A 13,627-nucleotide genomic window follows, 5' to 3' on the forward strand; every position below is an offset into this window, starting at 1 on the left:
GCAGCTAATCACTCCAGGGTGGGGTGGTGGTGGTGGTGGAGAGAGCTGCTTTTCTTGGCTAAAAGGAGAAACCCTCCCACCCTCCCAATACTAGACAACACAGTATCAACAGTAGAGACCTTCAAATTTCTAGGTCTGTCATATCTCAAGACCTAAAATGGTCACCTAACATCAAAAACATCATCAAAAAAGCACAACAAAGAATGTTCTTTCTGTGCCAGCTCAGGAAGCTCAAACTGCCCCAGGAGCTTCTGATCCAGTTCTACAGAGGAATCACTGAGTCTGTCATCTGCACCTCTTGCTTCTGCAACCCAGCAGGACTGACACAGACTTCAGAGGAGAATCAGAACTGCAGAAAAATCAATGGCTTCCAATCTGCCTTCCGTTGAGGACCTTCATAATGCACAAGTCAAAAAGAGGGCGGGGGAAATATTGACTGACCCCTCGCATCCTGGACAGAAACTGTTTCAACTCCCACCCTCAAAACGTCGCTACAGAGCCCTGCACACCAAGACAACTAGACATGAGGAGTTTTTCCTCAAACGCCATCACTCTGCTAAACACATAATTCCCTCAACACTGTCAGACTTTTTACACTTCTATTTCTACTAGTTTTTCTCCTCATTCCTATCATCCTTTTCCTCCCACTTAGGACTGTGTGACTATCACTTGTTGCTTGTATCCTAATCATTATGACAATCATTAAGTGTTGTACCACATGATCCTTGACAAATGTATCTTTTTCTTTTATGTGCGCTGAGAGCATCTGCACCAAGACAAATTCCTTGTGTGTCCAATCACACTGGCCCAATAAAGAATCCTATTCTGTTCTATAAGAGCCCAATTCATAGCTCACCTACCAAGCAACAAGGGGATCTGGCTTAGCAGGTTCAGTGGCCATTGCTAGAGCTCCCAAATCACCCGCAGGACATAAGAACCCACACAGGACAATCTGCTTTACTCAATGCGCCCAAGGACTGGAGCTCGGATGGGCATGTGGACAGCCCTGGGAAAGGATCGGCTGGGGCCATAAGCAATAAGCCCCCCTCCACCTCTGGATTCTCTGAGACCTGCAGAGACCTGGCACGTGGCAGGTGGTGGTGGAGAGGGGAGAGAAGGGGTGAGATGAGAAGGGAAGAGATGAGGGGGGAGGGAATGGAAGGGAGGGAATGGAGAGAAGAGGGATAAGAAGATAATAGATGAAGAGGGGAAGGGACAAGAAAGGAATAGATGAAGAAGAGAAGGGATGAAAAGAGATAGATGAAGAGGGGAAGGGACAAAAGGAATAGATGAAGGAGGGGAGGGAATGGAATTTAACAGATGAAGAGGGGAAGGGAAGGGACCAGAAGAGAAGAGATGAAAAGAAGGGATAAGAAGAGAATAGATGGAGAGGAGAAGGGAATGGGAACTGAAGGGAAGGGAGAGGGGAGAGAAAGAAAGAGAAAAAAGGGGGAGGGAGGGAAGGGGAGCTAACCAGGTGTTGACACCCACTCAAGGCCAAGGGTCTCCAGTGCAAGTGAATGGGGTGGGGGGGAAGGGAAAGAAAGCACTGGCTGACCCATGGAGCTCATGCCTACCTGGCTTCCAACTCCCCCCTCCTTTGGAAGGCTCTCCCAGAGACCCACTGCCAGGGAATCCAGCTTGGGGGGGGGGGCTCTCCTCTCCCTCCAGACTCCTGCTTTGGAAGCCCCCTTGATGGAAGGCCAGTGGGTGGGTGGGTGGCTCCTTCAGTTGCAGGCCCACCCTCTGCATTAGCCCAGAGGTGCCTCATTGGCTGGTCCTTTTGATGGGGCGGGGGGGCTTTCCTCTCCACTCCACCCCCGTCCCCGAAACAGGGCACAAGAGAGGGAGGGAGGGAGCGTCTTGCCTGGCACCGCCACATCCCCGAGTGCTGTGCTCGGAAGAGGCGCAGACCAACGTGCAGCGCATCACGCCTCTCTCCCGCCCTCCCCTCCCCTCCCCAGCTAGCGCACATCCGAATACAAGGTTAAATGGTGCAGAACCCTGCAAGGAGCCCGATTGTCTTGTCACAAATGAAATACAGACCCCTGGCAGAAGCTCCAGGTTGGGGGGTGGAGAGAAAGGGAGAAGGGGAGGGGGGTCTGCTCTGCTCAGCCACCATCTGGAGCCCTCTCCCCGTCTGGCTCCACGGGCAGGCCCACCGTGGGGAAGGGGGGCAATTCCTCCCGGCTCCTGCTGTCCAAAGAACAACTTCTAAAAAGAGCAGGGCAGATAAAAGCCCTTGTATATAGTATGTTTTTTGTTTGTGTTGTTTTGTGTATGTCCATAAAAAAAATTGACCCCTATGACAATCCTTAAATGTGTTGTACCTCCTGATTCTTGACAAATGTCTTTTTTTCTTTTATGCACACTGAGAGCATCTGCACCAAAGACAAATTCCTTGTGTCTCCAACCACACTTGTGCTGGGGTATAACACCCCAGACACACATTACAAAACAGCTAAGTAGCCTGCAAGCTCCAACTGCTCAGGATCTCACCCCCAATCCACAAACATCAATTTATCAGCTTACATCAATTACATCAAGGACCCCAGGTGTTACCCCACTGACTCACCAGGAAGTTTCAACACAGCCTGCAGCTGCTGAGCCAACACTCCTCACCCACCCACCAGTATTTATAGAGGGGAGGCAGCTCAGGTCTCGCTGTGTTCGCCCTAGAACAAGGACACAAGCACCAGCCTGAAGATGACAAAACTTCACCAGAAATCTCTGAAACTTACACGGGAAGAAACCCAAATACGCCAAGACCTTCATGCCTGTATATATATATAAATTCAAAGGAAGCCCCATGTATAGGTAGTCCTCGACTTAACAGCCATTCATTTAGTAACCGCACTGGGGGGAAAAGGGACTCATGGCATTTTCCACACTTGCAACTACTGCAGTATCCTCACATGATCCAAAATTCAGATGCTTGGCCACTGTCTCCTATTTATGACGGTCGAGGGTCACATAATCCCATTTTGTAATAGCAGCAAAGTCAATGGGGGAGGGAGATTCGCTTAACAACCCTGTTACTGTTGTGGTCAGCTCTGGCCCAGCTCCTGCCCCAAGGACTGTGGATGTGGGGGAGACATCCACATGCTGCAGGCCTGTTTTGCCCCCGGTGGAATCTGATGATGAAGGCTCCTCTGACCAAGAAGACATGAGTGACAGGGAGGAGGAGAGTGTGGCAGACAGCTCAGAAGGAGATCAATTCTCTAGCTCCTCCTTGGATTCGGAACAAGAGTTAATGATACAGCCACGCATGCGGAGAGCGATGCATAGGCAGCAACAACTGAGAGATTATTATCAAAGAAAGTGAGGCCACCTGTGGTTGGGTGGGGCTGTGGTCATTAGTGAGGCTGCTATAAAGAGCAGCCTGTGGGTTTGGCCATTGTGGAGGATTATCTGATCCTTGTGTTTCGTGACTGCATTGCTGACTTTGACCTTTTGTTTGCTGATGTTTCCCCCCTTTGAAACTAAACGAGAGTAAAGTGTGTGTCACTTTATGAAAGAAGGACTGTGAATTGCCTCACAGCTGCAAGCTAAGTATCACAGAACTGATAAGGGACTTGTACCAATTACCAGTTTGTTTGGAGACCAGTGCTCTTTGCTATACCAAAAGAGGGCTTGGTTTAAGTGAATTTTCATTATAAAGAACATTGTTTTGAATTTTCAAACGTGTGTGTGTGAAATTTGTACCTGTGAATTTTTGAGAGGATTCTACCAGAGAGCCTGACAGAACAGTTACTAACTTAACAGCTGCAGGGATTTGCTTAACAACAGTGGCAAGACAGGGCATCAAACAGGGTAAAAAGTCACTTCACCAATGTCTTACTTAGCAACATAAAATTTGGCCTCAATTGTGGGTGTAAGTCGAGGACTACCCGTATTTTTTTTTGCATGTGTGTGTGTGTGTGTGTGTGATTGTGGTCTAATAAGGGAGGAGCCAGTTTACTATATTTATTGGGGATATTGGATTTGAAAATGGAAAAAGATAAACAGAACTAAACTCTTCACCTACTAACTGCAGCCAGAGTTACCTTTGCACAATACTGGAAGCAAAAAAAAAATAAAGGTTCCCTCCAGATGGAAATGCGATTAGTAAGATTTTAAAACGTGCTGAGACGGATAGGATGACGATGGAACTAAAAGAAAAAGAAGAATCGGACTATTGTAGAATTTGGAATAGATTTCACCATTGGGTAGAAAATGGGAACCAAAGTAAGGAACAGGGGAGGAAAAAAAAATCAAAATCTGAATGACAAAATATCTATGTATGTATAAAAACTATAAGTTAAAATTACTAATGGCAAAAAACACGTCCCAACTTAAAGGGTGAAGTAGGAGAGTGGCATATATATTTTGACACGAAATACAGTGGAACCCCGACATAAGAGCTGCTCTACTTAAGAGCAACTCGAGATAAGAGCTGGGAGGGGAGAGATATTTTTGTTCTACTTACAAGCCCAAATTCGAGATACAAGCGCCAAGGAGCTGTCTCCTGAAGCCAAACGCTAACTTCCGCGTTCGGCTTCAGGAGACAGCCGCGAAGCGGCGCGCGTGTTTTAAAAGGTTGCAGCCGGCCTGGGGGGCTCGGGGGGGGGGGGCTTGCAGCTTTCTTTCTTGCTCTTTTTCTTTCTCTCTTTTACCTTCCCTTCCTCTATTTCTTCTTTTCTTTCTCCTTCCCACCTTCTTCCCTCCCTCCCTCCACTCATTCCTCTCTTACTCTCCCCTTTCATAAGTTTCCTTGCTTCCTTCCTCTGTTCCTGTCCCTTCCCTCTTTCTTTCTTGCTTGCTTTCTTTCTTGCTCTTTTTCTTTCTCTCTTTTACCTTCCCTTCCTCTATTTCTTCTTTTCTTTCTCCTTCCCACCTTCTTCCCTCCCTCCCTCCCTTCACTCATTCCTCTCTTACTCTCCCTTTTCATAAGTTTCCTTGCTTCCTTCCTCTGTTCCTGTCCCTTCCCTCTTTCCTTCCTTCCTTCCCACCCTCCGTCCATTCATTCACCCATTCCTCTCTTGATCGCTTAAAGCCGGTCCCTGGTGCAAAAAGGGTTGGGGACCTCTGTCCTACAGGATTGGGTGGCAGAGAAGTTGAACATATGTAAATTTAAAAGTTTAAGAAAGTTTACAAGTTAAGTGAAAGAAACTTCATTATTCATTTATATGTACATGTACATTTCTTCATTAAAAACATGTCTTTCTGCATAATTTAGACTAACTTTGTGAGTTTTTTGAGGGCTGGAACCAATTAAAATTATTTACATTAATTCCTATGGGGAAAAGTCGTTCGAGATAAGAGCTGCTCGACTTAAGAGCCCAGGTCCGGAACGAATTAAACTCGTATCTCGAGGTACCACTGTACTGTAAAATATATTGTATAGCGTTCTTAATGTTTACATTTCTACGTATTCTGTATCTGTTCCATTTGATTTTTGTCTTATCATTATTTACCTTTATTTATTTTTCTGTGTCTTGGGGATTTTTTTTTTGTATTTTTCTTTTTTAACCTTGGAAAATTAATAAAGACATTTTTTTAATAAAGAGAGAGGACCCATTGATTCCAATGGACAGTAACCATGAATACCAACCCAGGGTGCAGTTCTGGCTGGGTTTGTGTGTGTGTTTGTCGAAAGCCTTGCCATTTACCGTATTTTTCAGACTATAAGAAACACCGAAGCATAAGATGCACTAAAAGATTTCGAAGAGGTAAACAAGGAAAAAAAAAGTTTTCCTGCCCTCCCCAGCCGCCAGGGTCCGTCTCCAGGCCTCCCAAACCATCTGCCCATCCCGTTTTCTTGTGAAAAACAGTTGGCCAAAAGCGGCTCTATTGAGTGTATAAGGTGCACCAACATTTCTATCCTCTTTTGGGTGTGTGTGTATCTTATACTCTGAAAAATACGGTACCTTTCAGAGGTAAAAAAAAAAAAAGAGAGAGACCCCTGCAGCAAAGAGGTTGCCCCTGGAAATCCACTGGCTGGCAGAGGGGCTAGAGGGGGTTTCCGCAGCTCCAGGGCTGCCCCCAACCCGCACCTTCTGGGGGTCCCCAAACTGAAGGCTGAGATGGGCTACCCCTCCTGCCCCCTTAAACAGAGAAGACAGTGTGCGTGTGTGTGTGGAGCCCATTAAATGGCTGGTTTGAGTGGTGTGTTATCGCCAAGGAGATGGGTAATTAGACTCTTTTTTAATTTGATTTTTTAAAAATTATTTTCAATTTTTTTCTACAGTGGTTTTTTATTGGGGGGGGGGAATGTCCGTAAGCCGCCTAGCGTCGCTGTGAGTGAGTAGGCAGCTGTATGAATTTTCTGACATAAATAAGCAAACGAGGGGCGTCTGGCCCATAAGGGAACTGGCTGACAAGAGTCCTTAGGGGGTGGGCGGCATATAAATTAAATTAATACATAAATAAATTAATTAATAAACCCCTCCCCCTTCACCACACCCTATCCTGGCAAAGGACAAAGTCTTCCCTGCTCCCTGGGAGGCTGCAGCCAGGGCTTACAGGGTGCCTGGTGGAGACCAAGGCAGTGGGAAGGGGAGGGTGTGTGTGTGTGTCTCTGTGTGTGTGTGTGTGTGTGTTCACCCGTGTGGTGGGGAGACACAAGGCTCAAGAGCTTCGTTATCACCTCGGCTTTATTACAGGCAGAGCAAATTGCTTTTGTCTGAAGCCGCATAATGGTCAGGGGAGGCAAATGGCATTTCCACGCTGCCTGCTTAATTCCCGGCTGGTGCTCTGCATATTAAGTCCGCACTCTTTGCAGGGGGCCAGGCCACAAACTTTGGGGCTCCACCCATGGCAGGAGGCTGAGCTTCTCCCCCACCTCAAATCTGGCTCTGGGGCAAAGGAAGGGCGGGTGGTTTGGGGGTCTTTGGTTCCTCCACCTGCAGCTTAATCCACAGGGCCAACCAGGAAACGGAGGCGCCTGGGATTCTGGTCTCCAACCTGGATTAGCACCCGGCTCTCCGTTTTGTGGCTGGTTGTGACTGCAGAGAATCACACAGCCCCCCCTCCCCCGCCCCCGACAAACTTCTGGAGAAATCAGGTTCCATGTCTCGTCTGCCAGCGCCCCCCCCCCCCCCCCAAACGATTTGGATTCTAGGTTCGGATGGACCTGTGGACGTTTAGAAGTCCCTTCTCCATGGTGGCCTCCATCCCATGAAACAATCGCCCGCTGAAGACAGGGGGGCCAAGAATTTTAACATTATTTTTCAAAGAGCATTTGGGGGAGAGAGGCAGGGACCGGCTGCAGGCAGTGGCTTCTCTCTTGGTGCCGGAAGGGATGGCTGGTGGTGGGACTCCTGGGGGCTTTGACCTAGACCGCAAATGAAGGACAGACATGGACAGAAAGACGGGTGAATGAATGGACGGACGGGGTTAGGAACACAAACCTATTTCTCAGCATTCATTTATTCATTTCATTTTATTGGATTTGTATGCCACCCCTCTCTGTGGACTCGGGGCAGCTAACAACAGTGGTAAAAACAGCATGTGACAATCCAATAGTAAAACAGCTAAAAACCCTTGTTATAAAACCAATCATACATGCAAACATACCATGCATAAATTGTAGAAGCCTAGGGGGAAAGAATATCTCAGTTCCCCCATGCCTGACGACAGAGGTGGGTTTTAAGGAGCTTACTAAAGGCAAGAAGGGTGGGGGCTATTCTAATCTCTGGAGGGAGTTGGTTCCAGAGGGCCGGGGCCGCCACAGAGAAGGCTCTTCCCCTGGGTCCCGCCAAACTTCATTCCTCCAGGGAGGAGCATTCTTCTTGTGATCCAGATCAAGGGTCTTCAAATGTGGCGACTTTAAGACTTGTGGACTTCTACTCCCAGGAGTCCCCGACACTAGTGCATGCCTTTCCATGTGTAACCCCATTGTGGCCAGCTTACTCTCTTGTAATCCTTCCCTCTGCAAACACCCCACTCTAGGGAAGGGGAGGAGGGAAAAAAACCACACCAGGCCTGACTGCTTGAGGAATTCTGGGAGTTGAAGTCCACAAGTCTTAAACTTGGGGCCCCCTGATCTAGATGTTACGTTTCTGTTCACAGCTTGTTTACTAAATGTAGCCGACTACTGACTCATTTTCTGCTTTAGATAATCTAGAACAGTGTTCTTCTTAACTTTGGACACCTGAGGATGGGAGGACTCCAACTCCCAGAATTCCCCAGACAGCCACGGCCGTTTTTTTCCCTTTGAGCCCCTTGAGTGGAGAGATTGCAGAGGAACGGATTACAAGAGAGTAAGCAGGCCACAATGGGGCTATATATGAAAGCATTAGAACCACACAATTCTGGGAGTTGAAGCCTACCCGTCTTCAAGTGGACAAGGTTGGGAAGCACTGATGAAAACCCTGGAGCTAAATCAAGTTCTCTGCTCCAGAGCTCTGTCAACCCACAAATAAGTCTCTGTGTTCTGCAGCTGTGGCCTAAAAGATGTGAACTGCTTGGTGCAGAAGGGAAACACTCGTCTTAAAAAGTCACATCTGAGTGGCCACTGGGCACCTTCTCCAACCTGGGCTAAAAGGGGATGGAGCGCCAGAAGGGGATGGAGTAGCACCTGATGACGTTCCCTAGTTGAGTGGTGAAACCTCTGCAAGAAAACAACTAAGCTGAGAACTAATAATAATAATAATAATAATAATAATAATTTATTAGACTTGTATGCCGCCCCTCTCCGAGGACTCGGAGAGGCTCACAACAAATAATACAAATACAAATCTAATATTAAAAAGTTATTAAAAACCCACTATAAAAAAGCAGTCATACATCCAGACAAAACATGCATAAAATAAGACAGCTAGGGGTATATCAATTTCCCCAAGCCTGGCGACATAGGGGGGTTTTCAAGAGCTTGCAGAAGGCAAGGAGGGTGGGGGCAATCCTAATCTCCGGGGGGGAGTTGATTCCAGAGGGCCGGGGCCGCCACAAAGAAGGCTCTTCCCCTGAGTCCCGCCAGACGACATTGCTTTGTTGATGGGACCTGGAGAAGGCCGACTCTGTGGGACCTAATCAGTCGCTGGGATTCGTGTGGCAGAAGGCAGTCCCGGAGATACTCTGGTCCGATGCCACGTAGGACTCTTTATTGCAATCCTGACCTACAAATATTTTCCAAAATGGCTCAAAGTAGGAAGAAGTCCCAACATCCTTCAGCTGTGACTGCTGACCCTTGGAGAGGGGCGGCATACAAATCTAATAAATAATAATAAATAATAATAAAAAGATAGTGGGGTGGGGTGGGGATCTTCTCCAGCTTTGCTGTTACCAGTTGGACTGGCACCCCCCTCCCCCTTCTCCCCAGAGCCTCCTACCTCCATAGGTGTGCGAGTGTGCCCGGCCGTCCCTCCTTTGCCCTCAACCGCCCAGCTGGTCCAAGAGGCTCTGCACGTTGTCCGTGAACTCGTTCCGTCCCTTCTCGCTTCCCGCTAGCTTCACAGGGCGCAGGCAGGGGTGGGGGGGCTCCGGGTTTCCGGGACACCAAACATCGCAGAGGAAGAGCCAGACGGCATCCGGATCGACCTCCATCAGGCGAAGGAAGACACTGCAACAGCAGGAGGGGAGAGAAGTTGCAGGCCAAGGGCTGGGGAGGGCAAGCAAGGCCCGGGCCCAGCTCTGACCCATGGGCAGCCCCTGCTATCCGGGCCTTGGACTCAGCTTTATCCTCATTTAGTATATAATTATATTATCTAGATACCTGATATATTTTCTGATGCTTAATTTTAAACTTACGCTTACATTACCAGTGATTGCATGACCATATGTAAATGCCATATGCTAAATAAGTAAAAATTTATTCTCGAAACATGCCAAGGTTGATTGTGTGGCTCCATTATCTTGTGCAAAGCCAACGCGCGCCATTAAGTTTATGAGTCCATGTCTGATGAGAACCTCCAAAACGGTTTATCTATTCATCGACCGTCGGGTGGCTGAAGGAAGTTTTATTTTTTTTAGCTGCAATTCTTCCCCTCTGACTTTTCCCCCTCCTCTGCAAGGTTATTTTTTGGGTAAGCCATGGAGCAGAGCAGGCAAATGTACAAAACTAGAATTGCTACGTTACACCCACCCCGTGCCATCGTTTCCGTGCCAGTCTGCAGTGGGCCTTGGGGGAAGTGGAGGGTGAAAGCTTGGGGGGAGAAAGTGAAGCTGATGGAACGGAGCAGCCCTCTCACAGGCGGTGCTTCAAGGTCCTTTCCCTGTGAGAAAAAAGCAGCTGCAAGACTGCCCGTGCTCAGAGCCACTGCTTTCAAAAACCATGGCTGCCCTCCTGACTTCCCTTGAGGACCTGTAGACTGCACGAGTCAAAAAGAGGGCGGGGAAAATATTGACGGACCCCTCGCATCCTGGAGTCTTCGGAGAGGGGCGGCATACAAATCTAATAAATTATTATTATTATTATTATTATTATTATTATTATTATTATTATTATTATTATTTTCAACTCCCACCCTCAAAACGTCGCTTCGGAGCTCTGCACACCAAGACAACTAGACACAAGGACAATTTTTCCTCAAGCGCCATCACTCTGCTAAACAAATAATTCCCTCCACACTGTCAGACTTTTTACACTTCTATTTCTACTAGTTTTTTCTCATCATTCCTTTCATCCTTTTCCTCCCACTTAGGACTGTGTGACTGTCACTTGTTGCTTGTATCCTAAGATTTTTATTCATATTGTTTCTTCATTGCTTATTTGACCCCTATGATGATCATTACGTGTCGTACCACATGATTCTTGACAAATGTCTCTTTTTCTTTTATGTATGTTGAGAGCATCTGCACCAAGACAAATTCCTTGTGTGTCCAATCACACTGCCAATAAAATTCTATTCTATTCTATTCTGTTCTAATATATCTTTTTCTTTTATGTACACTGAGAGCTTCTGCACCAAACACAAATTCCTTGTATGTCCAATCACACGGCCAATAAAATTCAATTCATTTCTATTCTGTTCTACTCTATTCTATGAAACTGATTGGATGATTGGGGGTGGTGGGGGTGGTTGGGGGAACAAGCAATGGGAGGAGGAAAGTTATATGTAGGGATTTGGTGTGCAAACTTCAGTTCACTTGGCCCTTAGTGAGCTAGGCCTTTCTCAACACTTGGGGAGTCAAGGATGGTCCTTGTTGAAAGGGCCAAGTTGAGGCAGGAGCCACCAGGGCCAGGTGGGTCTCAGCATCCATCCCCAAACGGTCCCCCAGCCTCCGTTCGACACCTCCTGTGCAGGGCAGCCCCCCATCTCTGGCCCTGCTTAACTTAACCCCCTGGCTGAAATCGGTTTCCTTGTGAACTTGCCGGGTCCAGCCTGGAGCCAGAGAGAAAGGCCCTGCTCCACTGCTCTAGGGTTTAAAGATCGAAGGAGGCAAGCTGTTCCCTTATTTCATGGTCCTAACAGGGAGGGCAATTCCCCAGGGGAACTGCTTGCCACCGGACGTTGTGGGTGCTCCATCAGAGGAGGCTTTTAGGAGGAGACTTGACATTCACTTGTCTGAAATGGCACTACAGGGTCTCCTGCTTGAGCAGGGGGCTGGACTAGAGGACCTCCAAGGTCCCTTCCAGCTCTGTTCTGATCCTGACTGCTACTGCCTCCCCCCGAATCTTCCCTCCTCTGGGTTTCCAACAGCCCCCTTTTCAATGCTGCCCCCAGGACCCGGTTTTTAGGGCACTTTCCACTTCTTCAATGCTCCCTCCAGTTGGACGACACCCATTAACGGCAAAGACAAGATTCTAACTGAAAAGGAGCTTGAAGGATTTTTAAGCTGCCACGAATGAGAGAGCAGGCAGAGTAAAGCAACATCTGTGTAAATTAAGGAATGACAAAGGGAGACAGTTAAAGCCCTCCAAGGCCCATAAATCTCGCAGTTGGCTAAGGCCACCAGAGGAGAGAAACAGGCACAGTCCACTACTAGAAAGCCCTGCAAGAATGTGCTGCACTCAGATGTAAAGAGCTGCCCATCCCTCTTCCTTCTTGTCTCTTTGCTCCTTCCCCTCCCTCCATTTCTCCTCCCTCCCTCCCTCCCCTCAGATCTCTCCATCCATCCTTCCTTCCCTCCAACAGATCTCTTCCTCCCTCCCTCCCCTTCCTTCCTTCCTTCCTCAGATCTCTACTCCTTCCCTCCTTCTTATCCCTTTCCCCTTCCCTCTCTTCTTTCCTTCCCTCCTCAGATCCTCCCTCCCCCCCTCTCCTATTCCCAGATGCCCTGACAGGGAAGCATTTTCAAACCATGAAAATTGCCTTTGGATATCTTGCTCTAGAGAAGGGGTTCTCAAAGTGGGCGGTCCTGCCCTCAGGGGGGCGGTGGGATAAAAATAATGTAATACAGTAATAATAATTTACTAGATTTGTATGCCGCCCCTCTCCGCAGACTCAGGGCGGCTCACAACAATGGGGTGCCTTAGAGGGGCTCTAAGTGTGGCCAGGGGGAAAGCAGGTGGCTTGCCGGTCCTGTCCCTGCTCGCCGCCCATGTCCACCCAATCGTCCACTTGTCCCTTTTCTTGCCATTCTTTTCCCAACGGGGGCTGGGCAAGCCACGAGACAGGCGTCTTACTGGAGTTTAACAGCTGCATGTTTGTGTCGGCTGGTCTCTTTAGGGGAACAAACCTTGCAAAATACAGAGACCCTTCTTGCAATGAACATTTTTTCGCAGTGAGAAGAGTTTCTCTATTTTGTAAGCCTTTTTCCTTAAAGAGACCAGCCGACAGACACATGGAGCTCTTAAATTCCAGTAAGATGGATGGATGGATGGAAGGAAGGGAGGGAGGGAAGAAGGAAGGAAGGAAAGGAAGGAAAGAAAGAAGGGAGGAAGGAAGGAAGGAAAGAAAGGAGGAAGGAAGGGAGGAAGGAAAGAAGGGAGGAAGGAAGGAAAGAAAGGAGGAAGGAAGGAAGGGAGGAAGGAAAGAAAGAAAGAAGGGAGGAAGGAAGGGAGGAAGGAAAGAAGGGAAGAAGGAAGGAAAGAAAGAAGGGAGGAAGGGAGGAAGGAAAGAAAGAAGGAAGGAAGGGAGGGAGGAAGGAAGGGAGGGAGGAAGGAAGGAAGGAAAGAAAGGAGGAAGGAACGGAGGAAGGAAAGAAGGGAGGAAGGAAGGAAAGAAAGAAGGAACGAAGGGAGGAAGGAAAGAAAGGAGGAAGGAAGGAAGGGAGGAAGGAAAGAAGGAAGGAAAGAAGGGAGGAAGGAAGGAAGGAAAGAAAGAAGGGAGGAAGGAAGGCAGGAAAGAAGGGAGGAAGGAAAGAAGGAAGGAAGGGAGGAAGGAAGACAAAGAAAAAGAAAAGAGGAAGAGAAGGGAATGGAGGAAAGAAAGAAAGAAAGAAGAGGGGAGGAAGGAAGACAGAAAGAAAGCAAAGCAAAAGGAAGATGATAGGAAGGGAGGAAGACAGAAAGAAAGAGAAAGGAGGGCGAAGGCAAAGGAGCCGAGCATCCCATCGCCAACTTTTCTCTTACAGGGGCTGCCCCCTAACCCCCAACGGAGTAGGAAGATCGGGGTGGGTGGGCAGGTGGGGAAACAACACAGGTGAAGGACAGGTCGAGGTGGAGAAAATCAACTTATGTGGTTGCTGGGCATCCAAAACAACTTGATGGCACCTCATCAATCCATCAAACCTTCCCGACCCCCCACTCCTAGGACGCCTGTGT

General features: G+C 48.1%; 1 protein-coding gene across 6 annotated transcripts in view; it reads right to left on the reverse strand.

The window, feature by feature from the left end:
• Positions 1-6,617: 6,617 nt before the first annotated feature.
• Positions 6,618-13,627, reverse strand: part of TTI1 (TELO2 interacting protein 1) — a 33,265-nt gene continuing 26,255 nt past the window's right edge. For 4 of the 6 annotated variants that reach the window (XM_070744330.1, XM_070744325.1, XM_070744328.1 and 1 more), the window contains one exon: positions 6,618-7,315. In XM_070744330.1, the coding sequence (XP_070600431.1) occupies positions 7,099-7,315 (217 nt within the window). In that variant the 3' untranslated portion in view covers positions 6,618-7,098. Of the gene's footprint in view, positions 7,316-9,311; positions 9,542-13,627 lie in introns of all 6 variants that reach the window. The other 2 variants (XM_070744326.1, XM_070744329.1) reach the window with 1 other exon arrangement.

This window comes from Erythrolamprus reginae, chromosome 3, assembly GCF_031021105.1.
Source record: "Erythrolamprus reginae isolate rEryReg1 chromosome 3, rEryReg1.hap1, whole genome shotgun sequence".
Classification (NCBI taxonomy): Eukaryota; Metazoa; Chordata; class Lepidosauria; order Squamata; family Dipsadidae; genus Erythrolamprus; species Erythrolamprus reginae.